The 15,556-nt window shown below is 48.4% G+C and overlaps 1 protein-coding gene and 1 pseudogene across 1 annotated transcript; one reads left to right on the top strand and one right to left on the bottom strand.

Annotated features, from left to right (window-relative positions):
* Positions 1–3,317: 3,317 nt before the first annotated feature.
* On the bottom strand, positions 3,318–3,423 carry LOC117312040 (U2 spliceosomal RNA; annotated as a pseudogene).
* A 3,934-nt stretch (positions 3,424–7,357) lies between these two features.
* On the top strand, positions 7,358–9,302 carry LOC141278235 (uncharacterized). The gene is made up of 2 exons (XM_073801933.1): positions 7,358–7,447; positions 7,677–9,302. The coding sequence occupies exon 2, from the start codon at positions 7,691–7,693 to the stop codon at positions 9,212–9,214; it is 1,524 nt and encodes a 507-aa protein (XP_073658034.1). The 5' UTR covers positions 7,358–7,447; positions 7,677–7,690; the 3' UTR covers positions 9,215–9,302.
* Positions 9,303–15,556: the final 6,254 nt, after the last annotated feature.

Consider the following 15,556-nt stretch of genomic DNA (forward strand, 5'->3'; position numbering starts at 1 on the left):
TTTCAGTGCCCTGAACCATAAAATATGGGTCACAGCCCCTATTCTGCCCACCCCACAGTGCATCACAAGAAATAATATTCTTTCCATGAGCTCTAAAACGTCTTACTCATGTCATCAATGTGAAAAAGTAGGCTCTATCCTCCTGTTTGTAGCCTCCTAGGTGCCCTTTCTGGAGACAACCTACTTATTCTTCCAGGCATTTAATACTTGAACATTTATGTAGGTAGCACTTATGAAGTACCCATCATTTTTCTTCAGGCTTTGTATTTACTAATTTTTAGCCTCAGAACATAATACGAATAAGCAGGTCCCACTAATATTTCCATATCACTGGCCAGGGAACTGAGAAACAGAAGGGCTAAGTTACTAACCTTCCCAGGTACACGTGACGTTCAAACAGGATTTGATTTCAGGCCATCAGGCACCAGCACCCATACTATCCTTCGTTGTGTTGTGCTGACTTTGTACTTGTCTCATGTAAATAAAGTTATCTTCCCCATGTGATCAGCCTGTTGGGTATTTTTAGTGCACACTCAAATGCAAGGTCCATCTTCATAAGCCCTACTTTGATTCAGGGGACTCCCCGGGCAGCTAGTAATAAGGAGCTCTGAAGTTTCACCTGTGAATAAGTTAAGACTTTTGCCAGGAAGATGTCAACACCTCTATTGTGAATGTATTTCCTAGGAACTTGTTTCAGGAATATGAAGAGAAAAAGACAAGGATTCAAACCAAGGGTACATATGGGGATTGATCCTCCGTGAAGAAAATATACTGGCTGGCCCTCACCGTCATTCAACAGCTCAAAATGAACATCTAGTCCCAAAGGGTTGAGCCTCAAATATCATCCCATACAAGCCACTCCATTGAAGTCACTGTGGGAATTCCATCACGAAACTGATCAAGAGTAATGACTATAAAAATGTTGTCATATTATCTTTGATTGAGATATAATTCACATTCCATCAATTCACATTTTTTTTTAACTGTGTGATTTGGCTGCTTTTAGTGTACTCAGGTTTTGCAATGAACATCTCTAATTCCAGTACATTTTCATCATCCCCAAGAGAAACCTCATACCTAGTATCAGTCATTCTCATTCTGTCCTCCCCTTTCACCCCAGCCCTGGGTCTTTCTGTCTTTATTGATTTTCCTATGCTGGACCTTTCATATGAATAGAACCATACAATGTGCGGACTTCTGTGTGTGACTTTTGCAGTAAGCAAAATGTATTCAAGGTGCATCCAGGTTGTAGCATGTATCTGTCCTTCACCCTTTTAATGGCTGAATAATAGTCATTGTATGGATATAACACATTTTAGTTTTCCATTCGTCAGTTGGCGAATAGTTGGGTTGTTTCCACTTTTTGGCTATTATGAATAATGATATGACAATATAACACTCATGTACAAGGTTTTGTGTGAACATACGTTTTTTATTTCTCCTGGACATATACCTGGGAGTGGAGTTCCTGGGCCATATTGTATCTCTGTGTTGAACTTTTTGAGGAACGGCCAAACTATTTTCTTTTTCATATTTGCACCAGCGATGCTTGAAAGTGCCACTTTCCCCACATCATTGCCAACCCTTGTTTTTAAAAAAATTATATGGCACAATAGTGGGTATGAAGCGGTATCTCACTGTGGTTTCAGTTTGCATAATTTTGACTAATAATTTTGGACATGTTTTCATGTGCTTATTGGCAATTTGTCTCTCTTCTTTGGAGCAGTATCTATGCAGATTCTTTTTCTCATTCTTAAAATTTGGTTATTTGACATTTTATTGTTGAGTTGCCAGTGTTCTTTACATATTCTGAATACTAGGCTTTATCTGATATATGACTTGCAAACATTTTCCTTCATTCTGAAGGTTGTATTATGTCTTTCTTGATGGTGTTCTTTGAAACACAAAGGATTTTAATTTTGATAAAGTCCAATTTCTTTTTCCTTTCGTTGCCTGTGCTTTTGCTATCATATTTAAGAGTTCATTGCCAAATCCAAGACCATGAAGATTTATCCCTTTTTTTCTTCAGAAATTTGTATAGTTTAGCTCTTATATTTAACTCTTTGATCCATTTTAAATTCAAAGTCTATTTTGTCTGATATTGGTATAGACACTCCTGCTCTCTTGTTTACTATTTGAGTTTTCTCACTGAGTTTGGAATTCCCTTTTCTATCCTTTAACTTTCAACCTGCTTGAGTCTTTTGATCTCAAGTAAGTCTCTTGTAGACAGCATATAGTTGGATCATATGTTTTTACCTATTCTGCCAATCTCTGTATTTTGATTGGAGAGTTTAATGCATTTACATTTAAAGTAATTGCTGACAAAAAAAAGACTTATTTCTGCTATTGTGCTGTTTCTTTTCCATCTGCCCAAAGCTTTTTTGCCCCTCATTTCCTGCATTCCTATCTTTCGTTGTGTGTGTTTAGCTGATTTCTTACAATAAAATATTTAAATTACTTTCTCACTTCCTTTTGGGACTATTCTATAGCTATTTTCTTTGTGTTTACCATGGGGATTACCTTTAACATCCTAAAATTAAAACACTCTAATTTGAACTTATACCAGGTTAAACTCCACAACATCCAAGTTCTTGAAGCTAAAAGAGCATCCTACTATCTCAATGCAAAAGACCTTCTCCAAGACACACTGCAGTTTCTGCCTGGCTGGGACATTGCCCCAGAGTGGGGTTAAGTTTAAGGAGTCGAAGGAGGCATACATTTCCATCCTCTGGATCACTGCTCACCAAAAAATACATAATGCCAGGCACATATGTAATTTTGAATTTTCTACTGAACACACCAGGAAAATGAAAATGGTGAAGTCAATGTAAATAATAGATTTTTAATTCAGTATCTGCAAAATGTTAGAATCTTTACATGTGGCACGAGAAATGAGGTCATATTACGAGGGCTTGAGAGCCGCATGGGGCAAGATAGAGGACAAACAGCATGCACTTGAAACTCTAAGAAGTGAATGCTAACAGGCAGATGGGGCCTGGAAGTCCACAGTTGAATAACAGCCCGTAACAGGGTGATTATGGTGGGTTTTTTTCCTGCCTCTGTCTCCCAGCTTAGGCAAGGCACGCAAAGTCCAGCAGCAGCTGAAAGTTAAAACCATGGGATCAACCTTTTATTTCTAGCCAGACAAGTGAGAAAGTGGGGGGCTTGGATGTTGAGGAGTGAGGGGGTCATCCCCATTGGTCTTTTTCTCCCCAGTTACCACATCTCCCCTGCAACCTCAGTGATGGCAGAGGCCTTCACTGAGAAATGGCCTGTGTCTCTGGACAAAGGAACAGGTTAAGAGGCTCCTATTGTCTGAAGAGTGTGGGGGCATGCCCGTTATTTTCCTTTCTTTTCTCTTGCTATTTAAATTGACAAGAACAGATACTACACTTGATCTTAGCCAAAAGGCTGAGATGAAATAGACAAAATAAACTTTAAGCTAAAATTACTGTCAAGTATAAATTTTACTAATCTAGTAATTCCAAAGGACCAAAGAGCAGGGCAGTGGCTTTATTGAGAACCCAGGATTTCCGAGTGTCCACCGTGCTCAGTCACTTTTAAATCATCAGCACAGCCCTATAATTCAGAGATTTAGGTGAAGTGACTTGCCCAGCGTCACACAGCTAAGTGAGAGTCTTCTGGGACCAACGGTAACTTTTGCAAAGGCGTCTCTTGCTATACTTAATCACTGCCACCATCTGACACTCACATTCTTTCTTTTTATACTATTCTGTTTCCTTGGGTCAAAGAATCCGACCCCTGAATTAAGGTTAAATAGCAATTAGTGGCAGATCAAAAGCCAAAATCGCTTCAAGATATTCTTTTAATTCCTCCAAGTAATGCCTTTAGTCACAAAAATATAGAACAATATAGAAAATTACAAGTCAAGTGACCTTAGTGTTCACAGGCAAGCACTAATACATTTTAATGTACCATGATCATATTAAAATAGAAATAACTATGAAACATTTTCTGCGGAGAAGCAGCCCCTGCAGCAGGCAGCAGAAAGGGACAGGAAGGCTGCATGGCGCCCAGGCCCCCAGTGGCCTAGGTCTCACCCCGCAGCGCACTGTTGATGCGCCGGAACGCTGCTTCCTTCTCGGAGTCTAGGTCTTCAGCGGCGACAGGGAAACCCAGCTCAGGGCCTGGGGGCAGCCTCAGAGGCTCCCCTTGCCGCTGCGGCAGCAGAGGAATCCTGCGTTTTCGGGGCCTGGGACTGTCAGATGTGCGGGAGCCCTTCCTCCAGGGCCATTTCTGCCCTCTTGCTGCCTCTGCATCTTTGTCAGGCTGGCTTTTCCTCTGGGAAACCACCGGAGCTGCAGAGGGCGGCGGAGGGCCCTCCTCGCCCCCTGTCTTCGCAGACTTCTGGGGCAGCCCTTGCCGTATGGCGGGACCCCTCCTTCTCTTCACTGGCGGGAAACCTCGGGTGGAGCTCTATGAGCTCGTGATGGCGTTTCTTTGGGGGCAGGAGCTCATACAAGTGGTCTACAGTTTCCTGGCGGATCTGTCCTCTGCCCACTTGGCGTGGAGGTCTCTCTGCAGACGTCCAGGCCTGGGCACGAAGAAAGAGCCCCCCAGGGGCCTAAATGCAGATCGTGCGCCCCCGGTGTCATCGGGGCCGCTTCTCTGGTCTTCGTTCCTCCCTGTGACTGTGGGGACTTCCTCCTGCTCGGTCATCCCCTGCCCGCTCTCTCCCAGGGCCCTCAACACCGTCTTCTCTGTGCTGTAGTTCGGGACACAGCTGGGTGTCGTGGCCGGCACTGGCTGCCCCCGCGCCACACTGACAGTGACTGTGTGCACTGCGGACACTGAGCTGCGGGATGCCGTGGAGGTGCGTGCACCCATCTCTGCCTTCTTCCAATGGCCTCGCCTGAAGATGGAGATAAGGATCCCCATAAGGAGTGCAGCGTCTGCGGGATGGTAGAATGGGGTCTCGGAGACTCTGTGGCAAAGTGCAGATGCAGAGTCACTGGACACTTGTGGGCTGGCCTGCGAGTGGATAGCCGGCCATAGACAGCTGGGTGACCCGGGCCGGCCACGGGAAGTCGGTGGGCGCGGGGAGCGGGCTGGGGCAGCCGAACTCTCCTGGCAGGTGCTGGTCCCCCAGTGCCCGAGGCGGGGGTGAGGGGCAGGGCCTACCTAAGTAACTGCTCCTAGAGAACTTGGGTGAGGTCGGTCCTTGGATAGAGAGCTGGGCTCCGAGCACTCTCCTTCAGCTGCCAACTCGGCCAAACGCGGAGTGCGCTCTCTTTGGCCTGTTGCTGGGATGCAACTCTGAAACCTGTGAGCAAACAATGGGCGTGCGTTGGCGGGGCGCAAAAGTTTAGGGAGGGGTGGCGCATGCGCAGAGTACACGTCAGGCCCTGGGGCGCACAGGTGAGGATGCGCGCCCCTGGACCGTCTGGCGCTTCTGAATCTCCCGGGGGTCTGAGGGCTGGAGGTGTTTGCCTTGAGGGTGATGAGCTTCTTGGTAGGGCAGCTGCCCCTTCTCTCCCGGCCGGCTCTAACTGTACAGGATGGGTCCCCGGCCACCAGAGCAGGAAAGCTGGAGAGCAGGGTACCTGGCTCAGCAGCCGACGCCCGAGGTGGCAGATTTGGCATCAGCGCCTGTGCGTCCGCCTGCCCTCCCACCTGGTAACATTGGAGGAGAGAGTCGCTAAGAACAGAAGTGCAAAAAAAAAAAACAAAAAAAAAAACCCAGAAGTGCCCAAGCCAACCAGATCCTGCTGGGGTGACAACTGAAGGGGGATAAATGACTGAACAAAAATTAAGTCTCAGAGACATGTGAAACAATATTGCAAGTTCTAACTTTTGTGCCGTTGGAGGGTCTGAAGGAAAGGTGCAGAAGAAAATATATGAGGAAAAGAATAGTTGAAAACATCACTGATTTCAAGACACAGACCTAAGCTCAGAAAGCCTCACCCTGACACACAACCTGATAAAAAAGCCAAGGTGAAGAATAATCCTGTATAACCGACCTGTTATACATCACAGAATGTCAACTTGAAGGACTGTGATTTCTCATCAGAAAACAGAGACCAGAAAAGAATGGAATAACATCTTTAAAGTATTAAAGGAAAAGACCAACCAGGATATGATATCCTTAAAGCAAGGATATCCTTAAAGACTGAAAGCCAAACAAAAGCCAAAATGAAGTCTGATGGAGATGAGAGAAAACTAAGAGAATTCATCACCAGACAATTTGCTATAACAGTATTACATGAAAGGAACTTCTTCAGGCTGAAGTGAAATGACACAAGAAAGAAGTAAGCTTGCAACTTCAGGAACAAAGGAAGGGCAACAAAAATGGCAAGTATCTGGAAAAATTATCCTCTTACATTATTTTGTATATGTATGACTTTTTTTTTTTTTGGCCACGCCTGTGTGGCCTGTGGGATCTTAGTTCCCCTACCAGGGACTGAACCCGGGGCCCCAGCAGTGAAAGTGCTGAGTCCTAACCACTGGACCGCCAGGGAATTCCCTGTATATGTATGAAAAAAGGATACCACAGTCTCAGAGGGTGGCGTTGACGTCATATAAAGGTGACACATATGACAGCTATAACAAAGAGTGGAAGGTAAAAGAATCTATATGGATATAAGCCTTCTGAATTTTATTTAATTGGTAAAATATTAACTCTAGACTGTGAAACAATATGTATACATAGTGTTATTCCAAGAACAATTAAAAAATGACAAACTCAAGAAAATTGGATAACCTCAATAGTCCTATATTTAGGAATTGTGGACAAGATAGCTAAAACCTTCACATGTGTTTTGTGAAAAGTTTTTCTCTTGGTTAATTGCCTAGGAGTGGGTTTTTGGGTCATATGGTAAGTATGGCCCTCTCAGCCAGCCCTGGCCACCACTTCAGGTGTCACCCCAGCAGGATCTGGATGGTGTGGGCACTTCCGTTCTTAGCGACTCCCCTCCAGTGCCGCCAGGGGAAAGGGCAGGAGGACGCAGAGGCGCTGCTGCCAAAGCTGCCGCCTCTTGTGGGAGCTGCACAGCCAGCGACCTTGCCCCACTTTGCTGGGCGGGGATCCCGTCCAGTACAGTTAGTTACCCCGACAGCACTGGGGCACGGCCAGGGGAGAAGGGCCAGCTGTCCTGCCAAGAAGCTCATCACCCTCAAGGCAAACACCTCCAGCCCTCAGACCCCCGGGGAGATTCAGAAGCGCTAGACGGTCCAGGGGCGCGCATCCTCACCTGTGCGCCCCAGGGCCTGACGTGTACTCTGCGCATGCGCCACCCCTCCCTAAACTTTTGCGCCCCGCCAACACATGCCCATTGTTCGCTCACAGGTTTCAGAGTATAAAAAGGCAACAGGCCAAAGAGAGCGCACTCCGCTTTTGGCCGAGTTGGCAGCTGAAGGAGAGTGCTCGGAGCCCAGCTCTCTATCCAAGGACCGACCTCACCCAAGTTCTCTAGGAGCAGTTACTTAGGTAGGCCCTGCCCCTCACCCTCACACCGGGCACTGGGGGACCAGCACCTGCCAGGAGGGCTCGGCTGCCCCAGCCTGCTCCCCGCGCCCACCGACTTCCCGTGGCCGGCCCGGGTCACCCAGCTGTCTATGGCCGGCTGTCCACTCGCAGGCCAGCCCACAAGTGTCCAGTGACTCTGCATCTGCACTTTGCCACAGAGTCTCTGAGACCCCATTCTACCATCCCGCAGACGCTGCACTCCTTATGGGGATCCTTATCTCCATCTTCAGGCGAGGCCATCGGAAGAAGGCAGAGATGGGTGCTCGCAGCTCCACGACGTCCCGCAGCTCAGTGTCCGCAGTGCACACAGTCACTGTCAGTGTGGCGCGGGGGCAGCCAGTGCCGGCCACGACACCCAGCTGTGTCCCGAACTACCACTACAGCACAGAGAAGACGGTGTTGAGGGCCCTGGGAGAGAGCGGGCAGGGGATGACCGAGCAGGAGGAAGTCCCCACAGTCACAGGGAGGAACGAAGACCAGAGAAGCGGCCCCGATGACACCGGGGGCGCACGATCTGCATTTAGGCCCCTGGGGGGCTCTTTCTTCGTGCCCAGGCCTGGACCTCTGCAGAGAGACCTCCACGCCAAGTGGGCAGAGGACAGATCCGCCAGGAAACAGCAGACCTCTTGTATGAGCTCCTGCCCCCAAAGAAACGCCATCACGAGCTCATATAGCTCCACCGGAGGTTTCCTGCCAGTGGAAAGAAGGAGGGGTCCCGCCATACCGCAAGGGCTGCCCCAGAAGTCTGCGAAGACAGGGGGCGAGGAGGGCCCTCCATCGCCATCTGCAGCTCCGGTGGTTTCCCAGAGGAAAAGCCAGCCTGACAAAAATGCAGAGGCAGCAAGAGGGCAGAAAGGGTCCTGGAGGAAGGGCTCCCGCACATCTGACAGTCCCAGGCCCCGAAAACGCAGGATTCCTCTGCTGCCGCACAGGCGAGGGGAGCCTCTGAGGCTGCCCCCAGCCCCTGAGCCGGGTTTCCGGGTCACCGCCGAAGACCTAGACTCGGAGAAGGAAGCAGCGTTCCAGCGCATCAACAGTGCGCTGCGGGATGAGACCTATGCCATCGAGGACCTGTGCAGCTCTCCCCAGCTCTTCCCCAGGAAACGGAAAGCTCCAGCCTTTGCCTCTGCTCCAAGCCCCCCAGCTTTGGGCGGCCCCGCACAAGCATCTTCAATTTCATCATCCACAACTTCCACCGTGGGCACCCATGCCAGCACACAGCTGGGTTTGGGGAGCACAGCGGCTGCCCTAGATCTGAGCTGCATGTTTGCAGCTCTCAGAGTTATGGCAAGAAAGAGGGGGCCCCCGAGCACCACACACAGCAATGGGGGCAGCGTGGGCCTGAACTCCTGGGGCCCGCCTCACCAGAGCCACCCCATGGTGACCATGGGACCCAGCCCTAATAAGAAGCCTAGGTTTGGAGGCACTACTGCCCCCATCTTACATCACATCCGTGGGGGCGCACCCAGGCAGGGCCCCCCTACTTCCAGCGGAGGGCGCAGCCCATGCCCAGCCAAGGCTGACTTTAGGGGTGTGTCGGTTCCGGCCTCTACTCCTATCAGCCTCAGCTCCGCAGTGGGCACAGCAATGTGCAGCCTTGCTCTTAGGGCCCCCTCATCACCTGCCCAGGGCTTGGCTGGACAAAAAACCACTGGGCCATCGAGCAAGTCATTCTCCTCCAGGTCTCGATTCATTACCTTGGGGTTTAAGAGGAGGAAGTTGGCCTGAGCCAATAACTTTGGGGCGAGGCCATTAGTGTCCACCTCCTCCCAGGCTGGGCCTCGTGTGGACCCTGTTTCGATGTGAAACTTATAATAAAGCTTTGTTCTTGTTCTTTTGCATAATCCTCACGTGTCTGTGATCTGTAGATCAAGTGTGGAAAAGCACTGGCTTGTATGAGTGGTAACATGGAAAGCCAGACCTGTTGACAGTTTCCTGTGACCCTGCTCATGGGTTGTGAAGAGTAGCACAACAGGATGGCTACAAGGGCCCTATATTAAAAGTGTGTTTTGAGTTTAAACGATGCAGCCCAGCCCGGAATAAAATGGGCCCAGAGGGAGGGGTAAACAGGGAGGGTCATCCTTGTCTGTTGTAATTGCTGCTTCCCACCCATCTCTCTGGCCTGGAGGGGGCTGGGTCATCCTGAGCACACACCAGCCGCCCATACTCTACACGTTTAGTATTTTCTAATGTAGCAGTTTCTTTGACTTTTTTTGTTTTGCTTTAATAAGTCTTAGGCAAATCATTTACATGCACATCTCACTCAGAGAGTATATGTCCATACAACCTAAAACAATCTACATATCCTGTGCAATCCCTATCAAAATTCCAATGACATTTTTTACATAAATAGGAAGAACAATCCTAAAATTCGTATGGAACTGCAATAGACTTCAAAAGCCACAGCAATCCTGAGAAAGAAGAACAAAGCTGGAGGCAACACTTTTCCTGATTTCAAATTATACTACAAAGCTAGAGTAATCAAAATAGTATGGTACTGGCATGAAAACAGACACATACACCAATGCAACAGAATCAAGAGCCGAGAAATAAATCCACACACATACAGGCAACTAATTGACAGGGATCCAAGAATACTCAACAGGGAAAAGATAGTCTCTTCAGTAAATGGTGTTGGAAAACTGGATACCCACATGCAAAACAAAGAAAGTGGACCCCTATCTTACACCATTTGTAAAAATTAACTTGAAATGGATTAAAGACTTAAATGTAAGACCTGAAACTGTAAAACTCCTAGAAGAGAACATAAAGAGAAAGCTCCTTAACATTGGTCTTGGTGATGATTTTTTGGGTATGACAACAAAACCACAAGCAACAAAAACAAAAAGCAACCAATGGGACTACATCAAACTAAAAAGCTCCTGGAGAGCAAAAGAAACAATCAACAAAATGAAAAGGCAACCTAGGAATGGGAAAAAATATTTGCAAACCACATGTATGATAAGAGGTTAATATCCAAAATCTATAAGGAATTCAAACAACTCCATAGCAACAAACAAACAAACAAACAAAAACAAATAATCTGATTCTAAAATAGGCAAAGCAGGGGACTTCCCTGGTGGTCCATTGGTTAAGACTCCACACTTCTACTGCAGGGGGCATGGGTTTGATCCCTGGTCAGGGAATTAAGGCCCGCATGTCATGCAGTGTGTGTAAAAAAATAAAATAAAATAGGCAAAGCAAGACTAGGAAACAACTAAGTGTCCAACAGGTGAATGGGTAAAGAAAATGTGACATATAGATATAGATAGATAGATAGATAGATAGATAAGACTATTTGAACGCCACGTATACCTAGGAAGGTTAGTTACTTAGTCCTTCTGTTTCTCAGTTCCCTGGCAGGGATATGGAAATATTAGTAGGACCTGCTTATTCGTATTATGTTCTGAGGCTAAAATTAGTAAATACAAAGCCTGAAGAAAAATGATGGGTACTTCATAAGTGCTACCTACATAAATGTTCAAGTATTAAATGCCTGGAAGAATAAGTAGGTCGTCTCCTGAAAGGGCACCTAGGAGGCTACAAACAGGAGGATAGAGCCTACTTTTTCACATTGATGACATGAGTAAGAAGTTTTAGAGCTCATGGAAAGAATATTATTTCTTGTGATGCACTGTGGGGTGGGCAGAGTAGGGGCTGTGACCCATATTTTATGGTTCAGGGCACTGAAATTTAGACAGATTGAGTAACTTGCCCAGAGTCACAACACTGATGAGTGATGGGTCTGAGGCAGGGGAGGGATAGAGATTCCTGAACACATGGACATGAGATCATGCCCTGGATACACAAACCAAGAGCTCTCCTCGCTCCCTTTCCCACATCCTCCTGCCCCAAGGATGCTGCAGGGAGACAGCTGGTACTCGGAGGAGGTGCCTGGCCCAAGAGAATGGCTCAAATCTGGACCTACCTCCTGGCTCTACGTTTCAATCCCTGATCCCAAATACAATGTCTTTCCCCCAAATGCAGACCCCCTGATGGACCGGGGTATCCAAATATGTGTGCATCTCCCCTCCCTTCCCCCTCAGCACTTGATTCTAGCAGCTGATTTGCAGTGAGACTTCCTGGTGGTCAGGTGACCACCCTGAATGACCAGTAGTCTACTTGACTCCCTAACTGACTCAAAACCCAGGACAGTCCAAACCAACTGCCCACATGACAGTTGCACAGAGAATTAGCATCATCTTCAACTGATCAAACCTGGATGATGAGCAGTTAATATTCATTAGCTGGGAACAGGGTCTACTGGGCTGGTGTTTTGGTGGCTTAACAGATGAGGTTTACAGGCCCCCAGGGTCTCACTGACTAGAAACTGACCAATCATCTGAGCAGCTTGGACTAAGGCCTGCCTAAGAGCGGGCAGTGGCTGCACCGGCTCTGAGTGGGCACCTTCCCTGCCCAATCCTCCCTCAACCAGATCCAGGCTCTGCTGTACAAACTACAGCCATTGCTCCTGAATCTACTTGCTGGTATTATTTCCACAGTACCTTCAATGGAGTGGTTAGTGGGGGTGCTATTTGTGTCCCTACCCTGTTGTTTGGCCAGATGCTGATTCTGATGTGCCTGAACCACCGCTGCAGATGGCCAGCAGATTATCTTGATCGCAGATGATATTCTTGTGCATCCTGTGTTTGACTCCTTTATAATCTTCCTTTTCTTCTTGGTACCCGAGTCATGATCCAGGAAAACACAACAAAAACTGAGAGAACTAATGATAAGTTGCTGGGAGAAGACCATGCAGAGGTGTCAATTCATTCCCAGGTCACACGTCTGTTCTCTTTGTTCACCAGCCTCCTAGGGGAGTCTAGGGGAGTCAAGTGAATCGAAGCTGGGCTGAGAAGAGGGTGTTGCAATGTGGTGTGCCCTTAAAATAGCCAGCAGCCTGACTGCACGGGGACATGACTTTATTTAGTGAGATAATACAGAAAGGGAGCACAGCACAGTGACCGACAGAGTGGGGGCTGGTGCCTGATGGTCTGGATTCAAATCATACCAGAAGCCACATGAACCTGGGAAAGTTATGCAGACCCTGTGTCCTCAGTTCCTTGTTCTGTGATAATGGAAATGTCAATAGGGCCCACTTATTAGTATTACATGATGAAGCTTAATACAGCAAATCAGGTAGACCCTGATGAAAAATGATGGTTACTTCATAAATGCTACCTAAGTGTGCAAATATTAAATGTCTGGAAGAATAAGCAAGAAATGTGGTAGTGCTGCCTCCAGAGAGGGGACCTGGATGCCACAGGGCAGGGGAGTGGGGAAGGTTATGGGTGTGATGCTTTAGAGCTTGTGAAGAATATCTGTCATCACCTCCTGTGATCCCCACATCAGCCCCGTGGGGAACTCATGGCAGGTGCTGTGAACCATATTTTATGGTACATGGCACGAAAATGTTGAGATTTTAAGTGACTTTCCCGGAGTCGCAAAGCTGATGACAGATGGATGTGGGACAGGAATGTAGTTGGTTCCCTGGGACAGAAATCCCTGAACCCCTGAATCCTCTAGATGGTGCTCTGGACCCCTGAGCCCAGGGCTCTCCTCCCTCCATGACCCCAATCCTCCTGCCTGCCCCATGGTTGCTCCAAGGACAGGAGGGGTCTGAGCCAACAGGAGGGCCCATGCCTGACCCGCTGCCTCCCTTACATGTTGATCCCTGACCCCACAGCTCTTAAATATCCCTGAAAGAAGGTCCCTTGAAGGATCAGGGGGTCCCATCTACGTCCCTCCTCCCTCAGCGTCTTCACACACTGGGTGAGCCTCCTGGTGGTCTGACCAGTGGTCGGCTTGTCTCCACGTGGCTCAGAGCCCTGGTCTCTCCAAGCCAGTTGCCCACATGGCACGTCTCTAACAAATTAGCTTGGTCTTCAACAACCAGCCCTGGATGCACAGGTAGTGCTGATTAATGAGGACAGTGGCCTGCTGGGCTGTGCTTGGTGGTTTAGTGGGTGAAGCTGGCGTGCCCCACTGTCGCCTGACTATTGATGTGAGCAACTGTCGGAGTAGCCTGGGCTACGGCCTGGCTGGGGAGGGGCCGTGGCTGCACTGGCTCTGAGGGCGCACCTTCCCTGCTCATCCTTCCTCATCAAAATCCAGCCCCTACAAACTCCTCATCCATCCCTAGACCCTGCAGTGGCACAGGAGAGAGGCCCATGCCCTTCTAGAGGGACCCCTCCATAGCCACAGCCTAGAGACCCCATCCCAGGACTGTCTCTGAGGATGACCCAGGCCCTCCTAATCTCTGTCACCAAATGTTCATTCCACTAACCCCATGGCATTGTCCCTTCTCTCCACGTTTCCAGGCAGCGCCCAAACACCCAGTGATCCTGTTCACATCAACCACTGGAAATACCGCCACGAAATCCCAGTTTCCTTCCTTTCTGAAAAACTCTAGATTTAGACTGCTAATATTTGCTTTTGGATTTTGACATCGACATTCAGAAGTCTTTAGCCTGTAATTTCTCCTGTCCTGTAATATCTGCTACTGGTATGACATCAGTATTCTCCTGGTCCGATGAAAGCAGTGTGGGTGTGTTCCCTCTGTATCTGTTCTCTGGAAGAGTGTGTAGGAGACGGGCATCGTTTCTGTCTTAAATGTTTGGTAGAAATCAGAGGAAGCCACCGGGCCCTGAAGTTTGTTTTGTGGGGAAATTTTTTTGGCATCTCTTTCTAATTGAAGTTTCCTTGGTGTATTGTACAGGGCACAGATCTTAAGCGTAGAGCTTTATGGTTTCTTGTAAATATAAACACATCTGTTACCAACACCCAGTTCAATATACAGGACGTCCCCAGCACCCTGGCTGCCCCCTGTAGAAGGGGAGAAGAATAAGTGCTAACTTATTCGGTTATAAGAATGAAATCAGTTACTCCACGTATATTCCAAGTGCAGTGATTTACACACAAATAACTCAAAATGAGTGTGGCAGCACAATCAGAAAGTAGTGGAGGGTGCTGGAGGGCTGGGAGAATCCAGTCCCTTTGGGATTTCCGCTGTGGAGGTCGGGCCAGAGTAAGGAAGCTGAGAGGAGCTTCTCAGAAGCATCTGGGCTTTCACAGAGGGAAAAACTACTGCTCCCCAGAGTGGAGCGCCCACTGTAATTCACTGAGCCCTCCCTTTGCGGAGGGTGCTTTTCTATACTTGTGTGTTATCTTACATAGAAATGTTTAAAAAGAAAAAACCGAGGAGGAGATCAATTTTGCTTGATGTAACAGCCTTTCACTGTTAAAAGTAAGGCATGTATCTAAAATTTATGCTAAATCTGTACAGCTCCGACAGGAAGTAACCGGCACTCACTAGCTGACTCAGGAGCGGAGGGGAGCAGAGAGGCGGCCCTCCTTCCTTGGCCTCGTGTCTCATTTAAGCTGCCAGAAACTGCACAAGCTCCATCCACTCTGAGTCTCAGGCTGAGGCCTCCAGGTCACAGTCCTCACAGGTGTCAGACCAGAACCTGCCACACAAAGGCAGGGACTGGAGTCAGTGGGAGGTGGGCTCCCTGGGGTCGGTGTGTGGGACCCAGGGGGGCTACTCAGACCCTGCAAGTGACTTTGGGCCCTGACATCCCCAGGGCTCACATCCCCAGGGCACTGGGGCCTCTTTGCTGCTCTTTGCCAAGTGTGTTCTGGTAGCAGAGAGACCTGTCCTACAGGGGCGATTTAACCTGGGCATTTGGCCGGGCGGCGTTCAAGTGACTGGTCCCCTGAACAGTGAAAGTGATGCAGAGGAAAGGGGAGGCTCTGGGGCTCCAGGGTGAAAAGTGTGGGTCCCTCCCACCTGGGCGCTGTGAGTGGGAGGTCTGATGACACAGGTGGGAGTAGTGACCCTGTCCCTCCAGCCCACACGCAACACGGCCCATCATGAGACCAGCACAGTGGAAGTGGGCAGAGAACCGCAATGTTCCCTTTTCCCCTAAGAATCATTTTTCTTTCTTTAACACCCCAGCCAAACTTGCCTGTGCTTTTTAATTTAAAAATATCCTGATGCTGTGGTCATAGAATCATAAATTCTATAGCTTTGCTGTATCCCAACATGAAAAGTTTGTAGAAGACACTGCT

This window comes from Tursiops truncatus, chromosome 3 (assembly GCF_011762595.2).
Source record: "Tursiops truncatus isolate mTurTru1 chromosome 3, mTurTru1.mat.Y, whole genome shotgun sequence".
Classification (NCBI taxonomy): domain Eukaryota; kingdom Metazoa; phylum Chordata; class Mammalia; order Artiodactyla; family Delphinidae; genus Tursiops; species Tursiops truncatus.